Source organism: Maniola hyperantus, chromosome 8 (assembly GCF_902806685.2).
Source record: "Maniola hyperantus chromosome 8, iAphHyp1.2, whole genome shotgun sequence".
Classification (NCBI taxonomy): domain Eukaryota; kingdom Metazoa; phylum Arthropoda; class Insecta; order Lepidoptera; family Nymphalidae; genus Maniola; species Maniola hyperantus.
Window position 1 is genome coordinate 14,926,323 of NC_048543.1, and position 24,994 is coordinate 14,951,316.

Genomic DNA, 24,994 nt, shown 5'->3' on the forward strand with positions numbered 1-24,994 from the left:
AGTGGTTTATTGTGACTTATGAGTCAAGTCCGAGTTGAGTCGACATTGGTATCCTCTCCTTACTAATGTAATATGAAAAGGACAGACAAAGTTTGACAGTTTTAAATTTAATTTAAAGCCGTCAAACCGCGTGACTTTAGCTGCCAGTAGCGAGCCTATTGTTTGAATTTGTAGCGTGCACTAAAATTTAGAATCTTCAAATGTAAAATTCATGTTCCGACCGTCCCGTTTCAGCAATATTAAAAAGAAAAAGATGCAGATACTGTAAATTTAGTTTAGAGAAAGATAACAGAATCGGCGCCATTGACTATATAATGTGCGAATACCTTTACAGGCTACCAGGTGCACTATCTAAATTCTAATTAAACCACCACCAAAAACCACTAAAATGTCAATAGTTAACCGTATTTGAAATTAAATATTGTGAGGAAACCTGCAAGCCTGACAGTTCTACTGAATGTTCTCAAAGGTGTGTGAAGCCAGCGTAGCAGACTATAGCTTAAGTCAGAGACCCGTGCGAAGTAGTAGGCCGGAAATAGGTTAATCATGATGATTAATGACACTTTACTCGATTAGGTATAACAAAACATACCGATCAAAATTTTATGAAAACAGTTTGCTGTGACTTGTGAGTCGAGTCGGAGTTGAGTCGACATTGACTGTATAATGTGCGAATACCTTTACAGGCTACCAGGTGCACTAGGTATCTAAGCTCTAATTTAATTTGCATTACCTATTCAGACATTATGTCAAACAGTCTAAACCACTAAAATGTCAATAGTTAACCGTATTCAAAATTATTGTAGACGTTAAGACTTGCTCTTTATATAATTGACTGGCAGTATTTATTATTTATGTATTTTGTTGGTAAAGTAAATTATATTGTACTAGCTTATGCTCGCGACATCGTCCGCGTGAACTACACAAATTTCAAACCCCTATTTCACCCCCTTAGGGGTTGAAGTTTCAAAAATCCTTTTTTATTAGCGGATGCCTACGTCATAATAGCTATCTGCATGCCAAATTTCAGCCCGATCCGTCCAGTAGTTTGAGCTGTGCGTTGATACATCAGTCAGTCAGTCAGTCATTCAGTCAGTCTGTCATCTTTTCCTTTTATATCTTTATATTAAAAACTAATTAATTTATAGGGTTCTGTCTCCAGAAAAAAAGAACCCTTATAGGATCTCTTCGTTCTACCGACTACGTGCTCCCTAGGAAAAGACTATAATATAATAAATAAATAATAAAAAAGCTTTATTTTTTATCCCTTACTAATTAATTTTACATTTTTACCTGTAGTTTAAACTTCCTCTTATTTTTATTCTTCCCAACTTACTTAATATTTACACTAAACAATTTTAATAATCTAATATCTACAATAAAAGTTTTATATTGTACATTTTTTTTTTTTTTTACTCAAGTTCTATGTAAGGGCCGCCAGTGGCGGTAAAAGCCTCCTCCATTTTACTCCATGTACACCTATCTCTGGCCAGCGTACTCCAAATCTTCCCCGCAACTTTCGCGAGGTCGTCTTCCCATCTTTTTAATGGTCTTCCGGGTCTTCGCTTCCAATTCAAAGGATACCAATTTGTTACAGTTTTGGTCCATCTATCATCTTTGTAAAAGAAAAGACTAGGAAAAGAATCTAGGAAAAGACTATACTTATTGTTAATTATTATTCAGGTGTAAGATTCACTTAATTTAAATTCATAGAGCTCACTCGGCCGCACTCCACATTGTCTTACGGTACGGTAGGCGGTCGGACCATAAATTATTTTGACAATAGGGTCAGTTAGTTACTGTAATTCATTGTAAGTAGTTAAGTCATCATCATCATGATCAACCCATCACCGGCTCACCACAGAGCACGGGTCGCCTCTCAGACTGAGAAGGGTTTTGGCCGTAGTCTACCACGCTGGCCATGTGCGGATTGGTAGACTTCACACACGTTTGAAAACATCATGGAGAACTCTCAGGCATGCAGGTTTCCTCACGATGTTTTCCTTCACCGAAAGCAAGTGATATTTAATTAATTAAAACGCACATAACTCCGAAAAGTTAGAGGTACGTGCCCGAGATCGAACCCCCGACCTCCGATTGGAAGGCGGACGTCATATCACATGCTTTAGAAGTTTAAAAAAAAAAAAAACTTTATTTCAGACCGTGGTCCATATGGTGTTAGTAAATAGTAGTAATATTTAAAGACTTAAAACTATGTTAGTACGTATAACTTACATGTAATTTAAAAATAAAAACCTTAATTTAAATATTAAGTACGAAGGGTTTATTCGTGGCGCGCTCTGTACCCGTAGTACAAGATTTTACGTCTCACCAAACGAAACCAAATTCGAGAGTCGAAATACTTCCGCGTTACAGTAAAATGGACCTAAACAGCCTTGAATTGAAGTCAAATATTCAATGCCACTGATTTTAATTTCGCAATGTTTCCGCTTGGAGCGCTGGCTGTAGAAGTGTAGACAAACTTGAGCTTTAAAACAAGGCGTTTAAGATCCAGTTTACTGTAACGCGGAAGTATTTCGACTCTCGAATTTGGTTTGGTTTGGTGAAACGTAAAATCTTGTACTACGGGTACTGAATTAGGTACGTACCTACGTAGTTTGGCTCTCATCCCTACTAATATTATAAATGCGAAGTGTGTCTGTCTGACTTTTTGTTCCGATTTTAGTCGTCAAGGTAGGTACGTTTATTATCAGCAGTAGTCCAAGTTAAAAGGTAGTATACTAAGTGATATTCAAACCACAATGCTCGCGTTACCGTGTCTTTGATGTGATAATGTCTTTCGGTAAGCTCACGCGCACTAATGCGCGGGCGATGCGCGTGCGCACGCATAATCACTCCGAGCCTGTTATGAATACAACGGATATTTAGACTGGGGCTTTAGCGTTTCCTTAATCTCCTTATACATCTGCCGCCTCACTAAAACGATTATTTAACCCAAGTGGAAGCGAAACTTTTTTTTTTTTTTTTAATAATATTAATAAGTCAGAGTCCGTAACTTTATTGAAAAATACACTTAAAAGAGATCAAGTCCTTAGTTAAGTAGGTATAAAGGAAAAAGATGTATTTGTGATTTAATTTATCATAGCCCGAGAGAGAATGTCAAAAGCAAATCTAACTATAAGTCTCGCAAATTGCTACTGCGCTGGAACCATGTTTCATTAACATCGAAATGACGTCATTTCACCTATATTTAAATAAAAATATACCATCAGCTCGAAACTTCAGTCTAGTGCTGACGTCGCGCGTCGGTAAAATGGCGGTCACGCGCATTAGCGTGGTAGACTATGGCCAAAACCCTTCTCACTCTGAGTGTTCTGTAGTGAGTCGATGATGGGTTGATCATGATGATGAAGATGAATATTAAGTCTATGAGAGAGTGTATGAGACATTTATCCAGCTGTGGACGTCTTGGCAAAAAATATCATCGAATTAGGAACCTTCTCTTAATTTTGAAGTTGTTTTACAATATTTTCGAATTTACAAAACTGGGAAAAGTAAGTAAGGTTCCACAGTCCCGTTGTTCGGAGGCTGCGTCTGTCCAAGTCTCCACATTTACAATTCAATCAGCCTCAAATCGTGACTCGGGATACCCCTGCAGGCTATAACTCTCAGCATTGACAGGGTATGCTGGAATATAATATGACTCTATTGTTTATTTATGAAACTAGCTCTTGCGTGGCTTTTCAAACTATTGGTCATACATATTAATTAACTAGCTGACGTCCGCGTGGATTTAGGTTTTTAACAATCCCGTGGAAACTCTTTGGTTTTCCGAAATAAAAGTAGCCTATGTCACTCTCCAGGTCTTTGACATTCTATAGACATAATAGAAAAAAGCGGACAAGTGCGAGTCAAACTCGCGCGCCGAGGGTTCCGTACTACACTCTACAGTCGTATTTTTTCGACATATTGCACGATAAATCAAAAACTATGATGCATAAAAATAAATAATTCATAATTCATAATTTTTTATTGCAAAAAAATACACGTGAAGTGGTGTTACAATATTTTTTTGGAAACAGTGTATTTCCAAGTATGGCGTGCAATGTTATTAAGTACAATAATGTCAATAATTATATACCTAATTTAAATAAGTCATCAATAATTACTATTTAAAGGAGAATATTGAGTACGAAACAAAATAAAATATTGCGATTACAAAATGTCAATTATTAAAATAATAAAATATTATATAAACAGACATCAAAAGTGGAAAAAAGTATGTCAACATGCTGTCATTAAAATTATTATTAGTTATAGTACTTAGATTAGTAATTGTTAACAACAAACACTTTATCCGCCAAATTATCATTCTTTGAAGTTTAAGAAGTCATTAACCGAGTAAAAACAATGATATAATAACCACTCGTGTAGCTTCCGTTTAAATTTAGGAAGTGTCATTTCTTTCATGGCCGTTGGTAGATTATTGAATATTTGAATCGCCATACAAAATGCATTTTGTCTATATAAAGTTAGTTTGATTCTGGGTACAAGCAGTCTATCTTTATGCCTTGTTACTCTTTGTAGAACCTGGCCATGAGTTTTAAAGTATTCGGGATTCTTTTTGACGAAGATACAGACTTCCTTAATGTAGATACGAGGTAGGGGTAATATCTTAAGTTCTTTGAACATGGGCTTACAGCTATCCAGACAGTGAGCGTTATATATAGCACGAATGCATTTTTTTTGGACTTTAAAAATTCTATCTGCATCTACTGAGTTTCCCCAGACAATAATTCCGTAACTGAGTACAGACGACACGTCATATCCATAATCTGTTTTAGAACGTACAGGGAAAGCTCTTTCATATGACATCCCACTTGATATATAGTTATCTTACGTTGAAAGTTGAAAATATTATTTGTTCATGAACACATTTTCATTTTTTAAATAGTGTAACCACAAATTGACGGTTTCATATTTTTCCCCTTGGGTATGACTGCTATAAGACCTATCTGCCAAATTTTATGGTTCTAGGTCGACGGGAAGTACCCTGTAGGTTTCTTGACAGACAGACAGACAGACAGACAGACAACAAATTGTGATCCTATAAGGGTTCCTTTTTCCTTTTGAGGTATGGAACCCTAAAAAGCATTTACTATCGATATAGATAACAGTACCCCGAAACATTTTTTTAATTTGTCTATCTGTCTGTGCGCGCATCACGCCGAAACTATACTGAACGCAATTTGGCAAACTAGGCACATTTTCAGATAGACCGGGAATTGTAGAGCACGGGGTCTCTCATTTATACTTAGGATTATACCACTGCATATGGGAGGTCGTTGATGATGTAATTTGTTTAATTATGCAACTTGTAGGTATCTATTAGATTTCATTTGGTGAAGTGATGAGATTGCAAGATTTCAATTGATTTTATCAAAACATTGCGTATCAATTAGGTATTTATTATTATTAGACATGTAATAAGTGGTTGGGTACCTACTACATCCTACTAACTTTTTAAGATCTTCGCACATTATACGGACTCGACGCCGACTCGACTACGACTCGAATCACAGTGACGCAAGGTAATGTGAGCGTTGTTTTGTTTCTTGGGATACAATTTTCGACATGTAATTGAAAGCACTCTAAATGATGAACTGTCAAATCGAGTCTGTGTAATGTGCGAAGACCTCTGATGTGATCGCAGACAAGATTTGTTGTCATAAAATAAAAATATGTACCTCCTTTAGCGTTTAAACTACCGTGAGTGATTTCCATTCTAAATAATATCTGTCCCGGAACCCGCAGTCAAAACCGCGGCGCGTGCGCGAACGGACTCCCTTGAAAAAGGACCCCGTATGGGTTCGAAACTAGTCGGGCTAACGTCGACTAAACACGTGAGTAAAGCCGGGACAGATATTATTTAGAATGTACCTACTTACTTATATCTATACCTACCTAGTACCTACCTACTCTTTTAAGTTGCAATAAAGTAAGCGATCTTATCAAAATGGAAATACCGCTTTCTTTATGAATAGCGCAATCACTTGAACTTGTAAGGTTAACTAAAATATTAGGTATAAATATTATAGATTTTACAAGCACTTAATATCTAGGTACATACTTAATACGACTTACTGTCATCTGTACCCGTAGTACAAGATTTTACGTCTCACCAAACCAACCCAAATTCGAGAGTCGAAATACTTCCGCGTTACAGTAAACTGGATCTTAAATGCCTTGCTTTAAAGCTCAAGTTTGTCTACACTTCTACAGCCAGCGCTCCAAGCGGAAACATTGCGAAATTAAAATCAGTGGCATTGAATATTTGACTTCAATTCAAGGCTGTTTAGGTCCATTTTACTGTAACGCGGAAGTATTTCGACTCTCGAATTTTGTTTCGTTTGGTGAGACGTAAAATCTTGTACTACGGGTACTGTACCCTTATTATAAAATATGCGAAAGTGTGTTTGTTTGTTGGTTTAATGGTTTGTCCTTCAATCACGTCGCAACGGAGCAACGGATCGACGTGATTTTTTGCATGGGTATAGTTAAAGACCTGGAGAGTGACATAGGCTACTTTTTATCCCGGGAAATCAAAGAGTTCGCGGGCATCAGCTAGTAATAAATAATTCGACACTAGCGCCAATTTATTTTTACTACGAAGTAAAAATAGTAGTGAGTAGTTTCTGATTCTCGGAAATCAAAGAAGAATTAAATGTCATGTAATTTTTAGAGTACCTCAAAAGGAAAAACGGAACCTTTGTTGTCTGTCTGTCTGTCGGTCTGTCAAGAAACCTACAGGGTACTTCCCATTTGACCTAGAATCATGAAATTTGGCAGGTAGGTAGATCTTATAGCTGACATTTGGGGAAAAATCTGAAAACCGTGCATTTAGGGTTAGATCACACAAAAAAAATTAAATCGTGGTCATGAACTAATAATTAGTATTTTCAACTTTCGAGGTGAGTGACTATATCAAGTGGGTATCATATGAAAGGTCTTCACTTGTACATTCTAAAACAGATTTTTATTTATTTTTATGCATCATAGTTTTTGAATTATCGTGCAAAATGTCGAAAAAATACGACTGTGGTACGGAACCCTCATTGCGCGAGCCTGACTCGCACTTGGCTGGTTTTTCACAATAAAATCAATCGATATCCAAACAACTCGTGTTAAATCCGTTCCACGAGCGCAGTCTCGTTGATCGAGAGTTGTAAATCAATCGTTTGATCGTTTGGTTAAAATTAAACGCGTCGCAGACGGCCTGGCCGCCAGCGGACCAATGAACTGACGATATATAATATAGCCAATTGTTGAGTAAGCGAACATACAGTTCGGTTTAAAACAGGCATTCCTCCTTTTTTTGAAGTCGGTTAAAAATCCTCAATAATGTAGGGTGTCCGGCCAAACTGGCTGGTCTGTCCGGCTATTAGGTTTGGCGACCTGGCAACCCTATACGGAACCCTTCATGTGCGAGTTCCACTCACCCTTGACCGGTTTTTATTATACAATATAACTAGCTGATGGTCGCAAAATCATTCGCGTGGATTTAGGTTTTTAAAATCCCGTAAACCAACCCCTTTGGGATTGAATTTTCAAAAATCCTTTCTTTACGTCATAATAGCCTATCTACATGCCGAATTTCACCCCGACTCGTCCAGTAGTTTGACATGTGCGGCGATAGATCAATCAGTCAGTCAGTCACCTTTTTGTTTTATATTATATTTAGATATTAAATAGGTAAATATGGATTAAAATATCGATACTGAGTAACTAGTAATTTGATTTCAATTAACAATTAAGTAGGTAGTAGGTACCTAATTCTCTCAAAGATAACAATCGTTATCACGATTAAAATAAGAGGCTTACAAGTTCTATAGAATACCTGAGAGTCTAGTTGTCTAGTAGGTACCTTATACAGGCTTACAATTTGTAATAGTAAATACTAATGTATTCTGAAACGTGACAACCGGCTACACTACACTAGAGGCCTAACAGCCTGTGACACGTTTGTTAGGAATTTTATCCTAACTCAGATTAATTCAGTTGTACCATGCAATTAAATATGATTAATATTAAGAATAACCAATTCAGAACCTTTAGGTTGGAATGAGTAATCTTAAACAGGGCGTCATTCTTATAGTACTACACAAATTTCAAACCCCTCTTTCACCCCTTAGGGGTTGAATTTTCAGAAATCCTTTCTTAGCGGATGCCTACGTCATAATAAGTATCTGCATGCCAAATTTCAGCCGGATCCGTCCCAGTAGTTTGAGCTGTGCGTTGATAGATCAGTCAGTCAGTCAGGCTGCCTGTCCACTGGTGCGGAGCGGAGCGGAGATGTGTTAAGCAAACCAATCAGATTGTCGATAAATAACGTGATAATTTCATTCCGTCATGTGACAAAACTCTGGATAAATAACGTGATAATTTCATTCCGTCATGTGACAAAACTCTGATTGGTCAACAATACACATCTCCGCTCCGCTCCGCACCAGTGGACAGGCAGCCTTAGTCACCTTTTCCTTTTATACATTTAGGTTAGGTAATTCTATACTGTCTAGACAGCGAAGATCGGGAAGAAATCAAATCAAATCAAATTTATTTTGCAAAAATTGTAGAAACAGCACTATTTTAGGCTCTACCTGCCAACGAGTGTCGCTTCAACGTAGACTGAGTAAAAAAGCTAGACTAAAGTACCTACCTACTGTGTAACCGCGTCTGAGATAGCGATAGCGCGACGTAACGATGAATAACACGACAATTACCATTATATTTTAGTAGTCAATACTTGTATTAACCGATCAACAATATTTGTATTAAACTTTATTTATGTGAAAACAACTAAATAACTAATGAGAAATACAATGACGCCACGAATTCTCAAAGTTTGTTTTGCAATTAAAGTTGTATTCCTTGAAAAAAAAAACGGTTACACGATAAGAGACAAAAAATAGGTTAGCTGCGTCTCTGTTTATCACATTAGTAACTTTATCTGTGCTCTCTTTTTAGTGTGAATGAGAAAGCAAACGTTCCTTTGTCAGATTTTTTACTCAGTCAGAAGGGCGCTTCAATGAAGGTTCTTAGGATAGAATTGCCATGATTTTTCGGTAACCTTTCACCTTCTATTGTATTGTAACGCCACATAATACTTTAACCTTAACACCCAGCCTTGATTCATCATTGATCATTATTTTATAATGTTTATTCAACACCGATTCATTACTAAATAGGTATTGTTTAATTAGAAACAATCGCAATGCAGTGTGCGTGGTAACAAGTGAATGGAAATACATTGTCGCTTCACTAACGATTGCAAGATGGCTATCTTTAAATAGATGGAAGACGTGCTTTCAATAGTTAAATTAAATTCAATTAAAAAAAATGGTTAAAGTTAAATTCAATAGAAACCAAGGGACACCCTCCAGCACGTTGGACCGACGATATAAAAAGGCTGGCGGGAAGGTGGTGGTGCTCTTTAGGGAAGACCTATGTCCAACAGTGGACGTCCACAGGCTGATGATGATGACGATGAAATAGAAACCAAGGAATGATTTCAAAAATATAGAGTGTCAGTAATTAGAGACGATGGTTCAATGCTAGAAATATTTTAGGACCAAGAGCAACAAAGCCGCCGAATCCAACTCGGTTGGGCAGCGTTCGAGATGTCTCCTTGTCCAAAATTCCTCAGTACTTGAAGACCAAAGTCTTCGAACAGTGCGTGTTGCCAGTGATGTCATATGGATCCGAGACATGGTCGCTAACTATGGGCCTCATAAGAAAGCTCAGAGTCACTCAGCGGGCGATGGAGAGAGCTACGCTTGGAGTTTCTCTGCGTGATCAAATGAGGAGATCCGTAGGAGAACTAGAGTAACCGACATAGCTGTGACGCAGTGTTGGAAGACCCCCACTAGGTGGACGGACGACATCAGACGAGTCGCAAGGAGCCGCTGGATCCAGGCGGCGCAAGACCGTGGCGTTTGGAAGTCCCTACAAGAGACCTATGTCCAGCAGTGGACGTCTATTGGTTGATGATGATGATGATGATGATGTAACCACAAATTCGCGGTTTTGAGATTTTTCCGCGAATGTCTGCTATAAGACCTACCTACCTGCCAAATTTCATTATTTTAGGTCAAAGGGAAGTACCCTGTAGGTTTCTTGACAGACCGACAGATAGACAGACAACAAAGTGATCCTATAAGGGTTCCGTTTTTCCTTTTGAGGTACGGAACCCTAAACAAAGGAGAACCTTGCGACTTGGGATCACACAGAGAACCTCCGTGTATTGCTCTCTATATCGCTCGCTGAGTGAATTCGAACTTTCTTGTTAGACCCATAGTTAGCGAACATAATATTATTATGTTTCAGAGCCTACGTATTACGTAGCTAAGTCAATAATGGTAAAATAGACTTTCAAACTCTTGCTAAGTTTAACTTAATGACTTTAAGTACCACAAGAAGAATCGAAAGTGACAAAATACAAAGTGGCCTTTTAGCCACAAAGTTCTTGCAACACTGAACAATAAACACTAGTTAAATTGTAAAATAGCCATAGACTTGTTGTGTTACGTAAAATGAATGCGATTTCTTTGAAAATAACTTGGTAAATAACTCATTTCTATGCCGTCTGTCAATTTACTGTGGATAGTTGTTTAGTTAGAAACAATGATATACAAACACTGAAGTCATAGATGGGGCAAAGTGACATCTAGCAAGAAAAACAGGATCATTTGGCTACTTTGCTATCTTAAATGTAGCACCAATGTTTTATGCAATTTTAAGTTTACGTAGATTAATTTAATTTATTACCATTACTGTAAAGGAATTATTTTTTAATTCTTTAAATTGAGAATCAGGAAGTGTACAATCTATGGTTTTGACTTTTTTTTTTAATATGTGTGTCCTCTATTTTTTTCCTCCGACATGATGGTCGGAGACTTTTGATAGCTGACATGGCTTAATTTTTTTTTCATTGCCTTGCTCTGTTGGACAATAATGAGCCGCATTGTTTTTTCTTGTTATTGGCTCAATTTACGGTAGGTTTGTACTATCGAATAGCAGAAATGAGTCCAAGACCCTGATTTATTAGTGACAGATACTATACGAAAACTGCCTAAGTTGACGTTATGTTTTAGACTCATATCAAACCCTGAGAAGAGATCCATCATCATCAGCAGTAAGCCGACTTGCGGCCTGCGTGGCCATGGGTTGATGAATCGACGTGAGACTTCTGTGCTCGAAAGTATAGCATGTTAAATAGCCGCAAATTTAAAAATAGATAATTACTTCACAATTGCCGCTCTATCAACTAAATCTCTTTAGTCTTTAGTTAGAAACAAAATAAGTATGCAGTGTGCGTAATAAAATGTGAATGACTGCAGAGTGCAGACAGTCGCGATGCAAGACACTTAAAATAGATTAGCGACGCGTTTGAAATAAATGAGGGAACGATAGACGGGCACTACAGAACAGTAATTTACGTTAGACAGTGTTTAATTCCAAGATTTCCAATTGCTTGAAGACCCAAGTCTTCGAACAGTGCGTATTTTTTTTTTAAAGAATATTTGCCATGTTAAATGACTAATATTCCCCTTTCCCCTCCAACTAAGCTTAAAGCTTGTGCTAGGAGTAGGTACGACAATAGTGCAACGGGCGGGGTTTGAACCGTCGACCTTTCGGTTTTCAGTCCACTCCTTTACCTGTTGAGCTATTGAGGCTCAATTGCCAGTGATGATATAGATCCCAGACATGGTCGCTAACTACGGGCCTCGAAAGCTCAGATTCACTCAGCGGGCGATGGAGAGAGCTATGCTGCTTAGAGTTTCTCTACGTGATCAAATCAGAAATTAGGAGTTCCGTAGTAGAACCAGAGTAACCGACATAGCTCAACGGGTTGCGAAGCTGAAGTGGCAATAGACGGGCCACATAGTTCAAAAAACTGATAGACGTTGGGGTCCCCAAGGTGCTAGAATGGCGACCTCACAGGCCCCGACAGACAGACAACATCTAACGAGTTGCAGGGAGCCGCTGGCGGCTGGCAGCGAAAGACCATGGCGTATAGAAGCCAATACTAGAGACCAGCCGTGGACGTCTATCGGCTGATGACGATGATTATGAGAGTCTGTTAGTGTCACATTTTTTCATGTCATATACAAGTACAAAGGGCTTTGAAGGTTTTGGCCTACTACTAAGTAGGCCAGGAGATGTTCCTGGTGAAATAATATTGTGAATGCCGAGCATAGACTTTGTTATTGAATTCCAAGTCCCAACTCTTCAATCCTGATACTGCAAGGTACTGAAATCCTAAGCCGTGCGGATTTGGAAAGTTTGGCTGGTAAATTGATATTTTAGGGACCAAGCAATGACTACTTACACTAAAAAGCTTAAAAAAAATCGACTTCCAAAACCACTACTTGTAAAAAATAATTTTTGTTTCTACACGTGTACCTTATGAAGTCGGGCGAGCATAATAAAAGAAACTAGAAATCAAAGCGATGAAGCTCGCCCGAGTACAACATACACCGTACACGTGTAAAAACAAAAGTTATTTTTACTTTGTAGTGGTTTTGGAAGTCAGTTTTTTTAATAATTTTTTTAGGGTTCCGTACCTCAAAAGGAAAAACGGAACCCTTATAGGATCACTTAGTTGTCTGTCTGTCTGTCTGTCTATCTGTCTGTCTGTCCGTCTGTCTGTCAAGAAACCTACAGGGTACTTCCCGTTGACCTAGAATCATGAAATTTGGCAGGTAGGTAGATCTTATAGCAGACATTTGGGGGAAAATCTGAAAACCGTGAATTTAGGGTTAGATCACACAAAAAAAAATTGTGGTCTTGAACTAATAATTAGTATTTTCAACTTTCGAAGTAAGTGACTTTATCAAGTGGGGTATCATATGAAAGGTCTTCACCTGTACATTCTAAAACAGATTTTTATTTATTTTTATGCATCATAGTTTTTTAATTATCGTGCAAAATGTCGAAAAAATACGACTGTAGTACGGAACCCTCATTGCACGAGCCTGACTCGCACTTGGCCGGTTTTTTTATAAGAAATTAAAGACATCGTGAGGAAACGTGTAAGTACCTTGCAATAACATAATTATTTATATTATGTCTTATGAGCTTTAAATGATATAATCATATCTCATAGGTAGTCTGGTAATCGAGTTGTTATTCTAAGGGCCGGTTGTTTCAACAAACTTTGACGGACACGTAACCTTTAAATATGGCGCTAACGAACGTAAGTAAAGAAAAAGCGTTGATTCAGCATCTATTAGCGCTAACGTTCGTTAAAAAGTTACGTTTACGTTAACCAGTGCTGGCGCCATTGGTGATCGTCAAATCAGTTCGTAACTTCATACTTCTTACAAACGGAATATTTTATTTACAAATTATAACGGAATCAATTTAATTCAAAGCTTTTAATGGTAGTTTTTTTGAAGATGAAAGAGAATTTGTAAGAAAGAAAAAGTGTTTAAAATGCGAAGTAGCAATATTAATAACTATGTATATAATTTAATATACTTAAAATGAAATAAAAAAAGGATACGGAGAAGTAAGTTAATTTTTAGGGTTAGTTTTGCAACCAAAATAACAATGACGAACAGTTTTTGTACAATGAAGCAACGCACTTAAATTAACAGATGTTAAAGTTCGTCTACGTCTGTTAAATTTTAACGAACGTATCTTACGAAGACCAATGGTTTGAAACAACCGGCCCTAAGCCTGGTAATAAATATCTGGTAATTTAAATAGGATTCCATATAGCTTGAGGGTTCTTTATGAGTTTTTAATGATTTCTCCATAATGTGCCAATTTACTTACCTGCCTACCTACCAGTGAAATCAATAATGTATTAGTTAAACCTTTTTAGGGTTCTGTACCTCAAAAGGAAAAACCTTTCAATCTCACGATCACTTTGTTGTCTGTCTGTCTGCCGGTCTGTCAAGAAACCTACAGGGGGGTACTTCCCATTGACCTAGAATCTTGAAATTTGGCAGGTAGGTAGGTCTTATAGCAGACGTGCGGGGGAAAATCTGAAAACCGTGAATTTGTAGCTATATCCCACAAACAAAAAAATTGTGGTAATGAATTAATAATTAATATTTTCAATTTATAAGTAAGATAACTATATCAAACGGGGTATCATATGAAAGTTATTCACTTGTGCATTCTAAAACAGATTTTTATTTATTTTTATGCATCATAGTTTTTGAATTATCGTGCAAAATGTCGAAAAAGTACGACTGTAGTACGGAACCCTCGTTGCGCGAGCTTGACTCGCACTTGCCCGGTTTGTTTTATGTAAATAAACGAGTAAGTATAATGAAGGTCTAAATTGTATTAGAGTTCCGTATTTCAATAGGATCACTTTAATTTTTTGTATACCTAATAATTTTTGATTTATCATAAAAAACCGGCCAAGTGCGAGTCAGGCTCGCGCAATGAGGGTTCCGTACTACAGTCGTATTTTTTCGACATTTTGCACGATAATTCAAAAACTATGATGCATAAAAATAAATAAAAATCTGTTTTAGAATGTACAGGTGAAGACCTTTCATATGATACCCCATTTGATACTAATTATTAGTTCAAGACCACAATTTAATTTTTTTTGTGTGATCTAACCCTAAATTACCTACCTACCTCTTCTGGTGGGAGGCTTCGGCCGTGGCTAGTTACCACCCTACCGGCAAAGCCGTGCCGCCAAGCGATTTAGCGTTCCGGTACGATGCCGTGTAGAAACCAAAGGGGTATGGGTTTAATAAAAACTGCCATGCCCCTTCCAGGTTAGCCCGCTATCATCTTAGACTGCATCATCACTTACCACCAGGTGAGATTGCAGTCAAGGGCTAACTTGTATCTGAATAAAAAAAAAAAAAAAAAAAAATTCACGGTTTTCAGATTTTTCCCCAAATGTCAGCTATAAGATCTACCTACCTGCCAAATTTCATGATTCTAGGTCAACGGGAAGTACCCTGTAGGTTTCTTGACAGACAGACGGACAAACAGACAGACAGACAGACAGACAGACAGACAGACAGGCAGACAGACAGACAGACAACAAAGTGATCTTATCGTTCCGTTTTTCCTTTTGAGGTACGGAACCCTAAAAATGACGAAAAAATACGACTGTAGTCCCGAACCCTGGGTGCACGAGTCTGACTCGCACTTGGCCGGTTTCTTTTAATTTAAGTACGTATGGGAGCCCTTAAAGGTAGTGTTAATTGCATGAACTATGCGCTCATTACGCCACTGTATCCTTGAACTGTAACATTTACATTACCAGTGTCAATTGAACCTATGGCAATGTTTACTTTATAGTGATACTATACAATATTCGAGATTAATCGCAAATGATGTGTTATTTTAACGATAACTAGCTTATGCTCGCGACTTCGTCCGCGTGGACTACACAAATTTCAAGCCCCTATTTCAACTTTTATGTAAAACTTACCGTTTACGATTTATAGCCGATTTAATGAACCAGTTTTTCTATTTTGGCCGATAACTTTTAAAATATCGGATTAATCAATAAAAACCGGTTCATTAAATTGGCGATAAATCGTAAAGGGTAAGTTTTACAAAGAAGTTTACAGGAAATAAAAGATACGAAATTTTATTTTCTACAATAATAGTTTGAATAACTTTTGCCCTAAAGCGAATAGTTTCCGAGATATCGGCCAAAAACTCTCCTTCAAGATTGCGATCGAAGCTCCACCTGGATCTGTCAGTATTTTGTGATTTTATGGCCAGTAAGTGACCCTTAACCTAAAAAAAAAAAAATTGGATCGGAAATTTAGTGCGAGGTATTGGTCTAATAAGGTATATTAGATCAGAATGAAGTGGTTGAATGAACTGGTCCGATCTAATTTAGGTGCGGTCCGTCTGAATTGACTCTTAAGCAGTAACATTTAAATATAGATCGAACTCAATGCTAACTAATAAATATAACAGTATGTAAACAGTTACCTATTCTGCCAACTAATGCATTTCGAGAAAATGATTCATATAGTGGAAAGGTCAATGCATAAATGTCAACTTCTCGAAGTTGGAGATAAGGAGAGTTTCTATTAGGTTTATTGAGAGAGAGCCAGCGCGTGCCAGACCTTCGTTATTATAAAAAAAGCTGAAAGTTTATGTGCGTATTGTCCCCAACACATGGAAGAACGATCAACGTGACTATGAAGTTTGGATCATGGTGGAGAAAACAGGTAATAAAGGTTGCGCCAAATTCGTAGGTTTTTCAAAAAATATTCGAGTTTGGCGATAGGGTAAGGACCCACGATTACGTTCTAGTAGATTTTTCAAATATATTTTTTTTGAAACAGTTTAATAGGTAAACCATTTCAAAATATCGTCATGATCGTAAAAAAGTGACGGGTCTGCATTTTGTAAAACTTTACGATAACGGTATAATTTCCGAAGAATTTTCGGTCAACTTTTAAAATCCCTTGAAAACAGAAATGTTTAAAGATGGTACCTATTGATTTACTTTCATGTTATAGTAGATATCAAAAAGTCATTTTAGAGTTTTTTTTGCCAAATAGATACTGTTTTTTTACGTAATAATATGGTTAACTATAGATAAGTACCTATCTTGTTTTCTTTTAAATATTGTTACTTCAGATTGAGTATAATTGGATATCTAAGCTACTTCCTGCCTAGTGCCAACTGCTAGTTAAGGGCTGGGTAATGGTGCCTAAGTAGTAGGCAAATATAGGAAGTAAAGCTGTATTATATGTACCTAATAAGTGGGCTAACCACCTTTACCTCTTCAAAATTTACATCTTTATAAATAAATAAAAATATTTTTTATACAATTAAACTTTTACAAGTATTTTCGAATCGTCAACAGCATCTACCACTGGTTCGGAATGCTTTTCCTATCCTTTAATAATGAAATCATTCCCCTTTTCGCTGCTTTCCCCTTCATTTTCCCCTTCCTTTCCCTTTTAGCTAAACATTATTTTTAAACATTTTTTCTGCTTAGGTAGGTACCTACCTACTTTTTCATTTTAATTAACTCATTCTTAGGGTTCCGTACCTCAAAAAGAACCCTTATAGTATCACTTCGTCGTCTGTCTGTCCGTCCGTCGTGTCTGTCAAGAAAACCCATACTTCCCGTTGACCTAGAATCATGATATTAGCAGGTAGGTAGGTCTTATAGCACAAGTAAAGGAATAGATCCGAAAACTGTGAATTTGTAGTTACATTATTAAAAAAAATTAAAATGTGTTGATAAACAAATAATAATTGGTATATTCAACTTTCTATACCAAGTGGAATATCATATGAAAGGGCTTTTCCTGTAGATTGTAAAACCTTATTTTACGCATAATAGTTATCATGCAAAATGTCGAAAAAATACAGACTGTAGTACGGATCCCGCAGTGCGCGAGTCAGACTCGCACTTGGCCGGTGTTTTCAGTGATATAGGTACTTACCTACCTACAGTTTTTTATTTGGAGTTTGTGGGCCTTATAATATACCTAATAGGTACCGGCATGTATACTGTTAAAAACAAACTTTTTTGCTTCTTTTTTGTAAATCTACGTTATCAGACGAACTTTCTGGTGCTGAATACTTTTTATCAGCTAGGTAGGTATATGTAATTCCCTTTAATTCCAATAAGAATTAAGGAAGACTTAATTTTTCTGCATAAACTCAGATCTGGTGCCACCAAAGCTGTTAAACAAATATAGTAAGAACTTAGGAAGTACATTTCTAGTACTTACATCATCAGGCTAATTACCATCAATGAGCCGTTCACTTTGATCATCATCTTTCATTCTCTGCATCTCCTAAACTAAGCCTCTAGCTAGATTGTTCATCACTCATCGAATTCCATATTTACATCGCTGATTATCATCATAACCGCTTAAATTCCGATTACTAGGATTAAATTTAAGTCAATTGAGTTATCGTTATTTCCTCCAAAGCAAAATTAAGTAAATTACATAAAATAAGAACACTGTACTTACATCATCAGGCCAGTCACCATCATAATCCCCATCAGTGAGCCGTTCACTCTTATCTTCATCCTTCATTTGCTGTATCTCCTGAACTAAGCCCCGCAGCTGTTCATCACTCATCGAACCCCATATTTGCATCGCCGATAGCAACTCCTCATCGTCATCACTTAGATCCCGATTCCGATCGAGAGTTAAACTGTTTAGTCGATCGAGTTTAGCATACAATTTACTATTGGATTTTTTTGGTGTTCCGATTGAGAATTTTTCGACTTTTTCGTAGAGTCTGTCCAGTCTGTCAGCGAATGTAGGGTCGGTCACGTATACGGTGTGGATTTGCGTGAGGAATATGACGAGAAGAAAGGGACGCAGCATCGTGCCGCCGCGGTGGAACGAAGACTGGCCGGCTTGCGGCCATGCCATGTGGTGCGCGGCTGGCAGGGTGAATGCGTCTGTTGCAGGTCACTGAGGTTGAATGATAAGTTTTATTAATGAGGTAAAATGTAATTGTTTTACTAGCGGTATAAGCCATAATGTATTTATGTTATCATTATTCATTTTAGTATATAATATAAAGTTCATGTATAAAAAACCGGCCAAGTGCGAGTCAGGCTCGCGCAATGAGGTTTCCGTAATTCAGTCGTATTTTACGACATTTTGCACGATAATTAAAAAACTATGATACGTAAAAATAAATAAAAATCAGTTTTATAATGCACAGGTGAAGCCCTTTCATATGATACCCCACTTGATATAGTTATCTTACTTTGAAAATTGAAAATACTAATTATTAGTTTATGACCACAATTTTTTTTTTTGTGTGATGTAACCACAAATTCACGATTTTCAGATTTTTCCCCTAATGCCAGCTATAAGACCCATCTTCCTGCCAAATTTCATGATTCTAGATCAACGGGAAGTACCCTGTAAGTTTCTTGACAGACAGAGAGACAACAAAGTGATCCTATAAGGATTCCGTTTTTCGTTTTGAGGTACGGAACCCAAAAAAGTAACTCGATTAATCACTGAGTAATTTACTTTTGTTGGTTTTACCACCTTAAATGTATAGGTATGTTCAACAGCTGTTGTATAAACATAATGATTTATTTCATTATTTATTCCTACAAAAATTGTCATAAATGAAAAAAAGTTTTACAGTTTAGTTTTTTCTTTTAGTTTAGTTAATATCGTAAAAACAAAAAACAGAAAAGTCGGAGCGCTCCTACTTTTCTCGGGTGATATTCTTGAAAATGTGGTAGGTAACATTTTAGAGAAAACTTACATAAAACTTCTAAGGTTTAAGACCGTATAGTTTGAGTGCTATATGTGAGTCAATAATTTTCTTAGTTTTTCCGAGTTCCGTACCCGAAGGACGCTATACTAAGACTCCTTCTCCGACTCCGCTGTCCGTCTGTCCATCCGTTCATCCATCCGGGCTGTGTCTCGTGAACCGTAATAGGTAGAGCACTTGGCCGATTTTTTATACTAAAACTAGCTAACTCGCCGGACTTTGCTCATATGGAAAATCTTACAGGAAATTATATAGAAACCTACAGGTGAAATTGCAAGTTTTACACTCAGTGATAGGAACTGTAGGTACAGTGATATGTCAGTTAGATTATTTATTTCATGCGCAAGGTCTGTATCGGTGTCGTTTACCCTATTCTGACTTCCGATCTGTAGTTATAAGCAGATATAAATAAGAACCCGTCTCGCGCCCATTCATACCTCGTCTGGATTTCGGTTCGGGATCGATGTACTGATCATTTATCTATTTATATTTATTAACTGTATAGTTATTAGTACTAGTTACTACTTGACTCTACTTACTTCAAAACTATTCAGCTGTACATACACCGGGAATGTACCTATTTGGTTGATAATAAATAATAATATTATGTAACCATAATGTAGGTAACAATTAGGATGCTAATTTCAAATTCAACCCCCATGTCAAAAAACTGCGTTAGCTATAGGCTATAGTATTTTTATTTTTTAAATAATTTATACTCGTCTTCCCTTGTTGGCGTGCTTTTACGTTTTAAAATATCCTGTGGCAACTCTTTGATTTTCCACGATGCAAGCTCTCGGAGGGCAAGCTATCTCTATGCCAAATTACATAAAAATAGGTAAATAAACGCATGAGCCGTGAAAAGATAACATACAAACAGATATACAGACTAAACTGACACACTTTCAAATACATAAAATTATGTCAAAATGGATTAAAGAAATAACATTAAAAAAACAAAAATATATAGTAATTAGATAAGGCTAGCTTTAAGTTTTATTGTAATATTAAAAAAAAAAAAAAAAAAAAATCAAAATGTATAAGCATCGATTAGCTGCAGCGTAATAAATATTGTTATTTTGGTAAATGATGCAATGCCATCTCGCGCCATCTGTAAAGATAATGTTCAAATGAAAACTGTTTAAATTAAAAATGCATTATATTAAATATCGTGCTGTTAAGGTGTTGTTAAGTTAACCCCTGTACCTACAAAAAGTAAAATAAAAAGATCATTAAGTCTACTTTTTTCTAGACAAGAGGTCCAATTACAAAAACAAAGTCATTTAGAATCTGGTACGTTGCATCTACCAAGGATGCATTACACTAAGGTAACCATATTATTGTATTCTTAAAATTTGCTTAAATAATTTCATCAATTTCTTCATTAGGTACACGGGAATTTCTTCGGAGTCAAGGGCAATTATTAATGACTGCAGTAAATTCAGTTGCAATAAAATGTATTAGTAGCTTACCCGCTTTTCTCATTATAATCTTTGCAAAAGTGTAGACGAGACAGAAATCTTAACTTTTCATACGTGCCATAGTTGACCTACATAACATAAATATTTTTATTTCACGATCTTCCAGTTACGTTTGGGATAGAAACATTTATATCTCCACTAGAGGTACATGAATAAAATAATACAGGGTGTAACCAGAACGCTGGCAAAAACGAAGACAGGTGAAAGTACACTGATGATTACAGATATTATACCACAAAAAAAGCACAAAAATATATTAAAAAGGCGAGGCATTGACCTGAGTTTTGCACGTATAATGCGTAAAGTTTAACTCCTCACACGCCATTTTAAGTTTTTATGTCAAGTTTCATGTCAAAAGTACGATTTTAGTCCTTATTTTAAAGGTAAACAGTACTTTTGACATGTCAGTTGACTCATAGAGTTAAAATGACGCATAAGGAATCATCTTGTACGGACTATAGGCAAGTAACGACGTGTTAGAAAGTGGGTATTTATGGTTGCCCTAGTCACAAGAGATGCTTTACAAATGAGGTTGCATTACAAGGAGCGTGTGGGGTCTCTGTCGGTCTCTGAGCGCGCCACAAAAACTGTTTAGTGTAGAGAACATTTACCATACACTTAATGACAAATAAAAGACTTGTAATTTTTTATAACAGGTTTGCACTTTACTTTTTCTGTGTTCTCTAAATAAAATAATAATGTACTTAAGAGTGCGCAGTTCGGTGCTTTCTTCATACAACTTAGGAGGATGATTATTACATTATTTGATGGTTACGCTCAAAACTAGGTATTATATAGGTTTGTCTTGCCACTATCTAGATTTATTGATATAAAAAACATTGAAAAAATATTAATTTTAAAGTTACGAGCATCGAAATAATCTTATTTTAATAATGAATTTATGGCAGACAACTTTGAGCGTAAATAAATAAGATTAGGAGTGTGCAAATTCTAAAACGATTTAACTTTAAATATAGTTTATTAGTTGAAATGTCTTTACTTTGCAAACGTTCATTTAGTATTTTTTCTCAAAAACACTTTTCCTAAACCCTTTTCGTGAGATTGATTTCGGTAAAAAGCAAAGCAGCCTCAAAATGAAATACATTTTTCCTATAGAGTTTTTAATTATTTTTTTGTAGATTTAGTATTGAAAGGGTTTTGAAAATGAAAGTCTACATTTTTCCTTTTTTTAAAAGGGTGTTGTAAATTAAACTTTTCCGACTGCCGTTATACTTTTAATTTCGTTTGGGAATCAAGTTGTAAGTACCAACGAAATGTATAATGTATCTAAAAAATAAAATGAAAAATACCTCGTAGTAGGCAGGTACGGTCATTTTCTAGGACTATCTCTAAGACTATTTTCGTGTTACACCACTTATGTTTTGTGATTGGGGTATCTCAAAACATGCGTGTTACAGCCAAGGTTAAGCGTGTGTGGTCCGCTCGGGCCTTTTGACGAGGCACAAAAACTGTTTAATTAGGGGACGATTATAGGCGCATTTACCTTACACCTAATGACAAGCATAATAGTTTCTGAAAAAACATTATAAGTTAAATAACATAAGGGGTTTCATAAAAACTTAACCAATTATTAGTTTTAATCAGTGTCTGTCTTCTTGACTTTGTAAAAAGTTAATTGATAAAAACCATATAAAAACTTAATGGTTTATCTTCTGTATATTATAAATATACAGAAGCGAAATATAAATCCCGCAAATTGCTAATGCGCGTGGCTGCCATTTTAGTGACGTCAGCACTAACTGAAGTTTCCAGCTGATGGTATATTTTTTTTACTTAAATCACGTCAAATAACATCTGTTTTTTTTTTTTTTTAATTTCCACACGAAATAAAAAATTCTTACAATATTGGTTTCTTCGTGCTCCTAAGCGCTTGGCGGCTTGTCTGAGCAGTGAGCACTGCGCATTCCTCTGTCGTTAATACTTAGTCTAATATTCTAGGTAGGTATTCCACTCTTTTTAAAACCCAGCCGAACTGTAATTTGTAGCGTTATCGAAGAAACGCCAGCCAAGTGCGAGTCAGACTCGCGCATCGAGGGTTCCGTACTACAGTCGTATTTTTTTGACATTTTGCACGATAAATAAATAAATAAATAAGTAATTATTAGTTCATAACCACAATTTAATTTTTTTGTATGATATAACCACAAATTCACGGTTTTCAGATTTTTCCCCGAATGTCAGAGCTACCTACCTGCCTCATGATTCTAGATCAACGGGAATGTACTTACCCTGTAGGTTTCTTGACAGACCGACCGACAGACAGACAGACAACAAAGTGATCCTATTAGGATACCATTTTTCCTTTTGAAGAACGGATACGGAATCCTAAAAATGAAGCGATCCTACCTAATCAAACAATTTTAATGTCACTGCAATAATTTGACCTAACGGGACTAAATATCTGCAAATAAATTAGGTCAATTTGTATGCAAACCACTTGAGTGTGCTACAAAGGAAAATGACACTGACATCCTTATTGAAATACGAGCTTTTGTACACCATTGCAGTCACATGACTGTTTTTTTGGACTAAGAGCCAACGCGTGCCAGACTTTCGTTATTTTATAAAAGCTGAAAGTTTCTCTGCTTATATTGCCCCCAACACTGGGAGGAACGTTTGTTTGGATGTTTCTTTGGATCACGGTGGCTTTGGGAGATAACAGGCAATAAAGGTGTAAAATTTCTTAAGTCAAATATAAAGACAATTTTTTTTATAATTTCTCTGTGGAATAGTAGGTATTAGAAATAACGTCATGCATTGTCAGACATTGCGTGTCGTGGCAACGCCTTGCCAGACGCCCTTAAAGTTTAAAAAGTTCCTCCCGATGTTGGGGAATGGGGAAGTGGCAATGGGCAGGGCACATATTTTCGAAAAACCGATAGACGTTGGGGTCTCAATGTGTTAGATTGGTGAAAGAATAGTGGACAGATCTCCTCAACGAGTTGCAGGGACTGGTTTGATGACGTCTGTCCTCCTAGTCATGTTGTTTTTTATTAATGTCAGTCAGTCAGTGTGATGTCCTTTTATAAATATTGATACATTATGGCCTCGCTTCCTTGCGCTGTCGGAAGTCAAGGAATTCCTCAGCCAAACTTCAGACTATTTGCAGATGTCGATTTCACCGCAAACATTCGGTCATCTTTTTGTTTTCACTGGGGCATGCAATCTTTATAGGTATCGTCCGCGACAGATCAAGATGGCAATCGAGGTATGAGGCGGGGGACGCCCCGCACTGCATCCGCACGTCACTTGCGCTTGCTCGCACCAGGTTAGCGAGGGGGCTGTTCCCTCCCCGATTGCCATTTCAACCCGTCGCGTAGGTACCTACTATAGATACCTATAAGTATATCATATATATACCTATAAGTATGTTATATAATAATAAATAAATAAATAAATAAATAAATATTCGGTGGTCGCATATTTGCAACGTGTGTCACATATTTGAATGCTATTTTCCGGTTACCGACTCTGATGGTCCTATTCCTTTTCTTCCCACGGGCTTGGAGATATGACTATGACACACCAGGAACATCTCTAGAAAAAACGATGACCTGACTCAGACTATTTGAGTCTATCGTAGGCACGAAGATTAGGGCACTAAAATGATAGTGCATTCCATTGTTTTAATTATTCATTAACACCGATTCCGTTGTCTTTCTCTAAATTTAGAGTATCTGCATCCTTTTCTTTTTAACAATGCTAAAAAGAGACAAAACATGAACTTTACATTTTAAGAAGAAACAGTAGGCTCGCGACTGTGCGCTAAAATCACGGGTTTTACCATCTAAATTTAAAAATGTCAAACTGCGTCTGTCCTTTTCATATTACATTAGTAAGAAGAGGATACGAAGCGACATAGTCACTAAGTGACTAAGCTTCAAAAAAAAGAAAAAAAAAAAAAAAAAAAGAAGAGGATGCGAATACTCTAAAATTAGGTTGTGCTCAGAATCAGTACCAATTGACGCTGTAAATAGTTGTACAACGTATGCAAGCCTGACCCGGTTGCGTGCACCAGATACACCTCACACTGATAAGATACGACTAGCATGTAAATATCCCACTTCTGATTAATGAACCACTGAACCATTGCTTAACATAAGGCTCCGCGCAGATAGGCCACCGACTACAGCCACTGTCGCGCGCCACGTATAACCCGGTCACGGGTCAAGCTAAGTTTGCACCTCGCGTCGATTAAACATTAAAAAAAAAAACGTATAATATGTTCGCATCTTTGTCACTGACCCACGTAC

General features: G+C 36.8%; 1 protein-coding gene across 1 annotated transcript in view; it reads right to left on the minus strand.

The window, feature by feature from the left end:
• Positions 1–18,380, minus strand: part of LOC117984348 (uncharacterized) — a 45,835-nt gene extending 27,455 nt beyond the window's left edge. The window contains exon 1 of the mRNA XM_034970971.2: positions 17,961–18,380. Coding sequence (XP_034826862.1) covers positions 17,961–18,371 — 411 coding nt within the window. The 5' untranslated portion in view covers positions 18,372–18,380. The remainder of the gene's footprint in view (positions 1–17,960) is intronic.
• Positions 18,381–24,994: the final 6,614 nt, after the last annotated feature.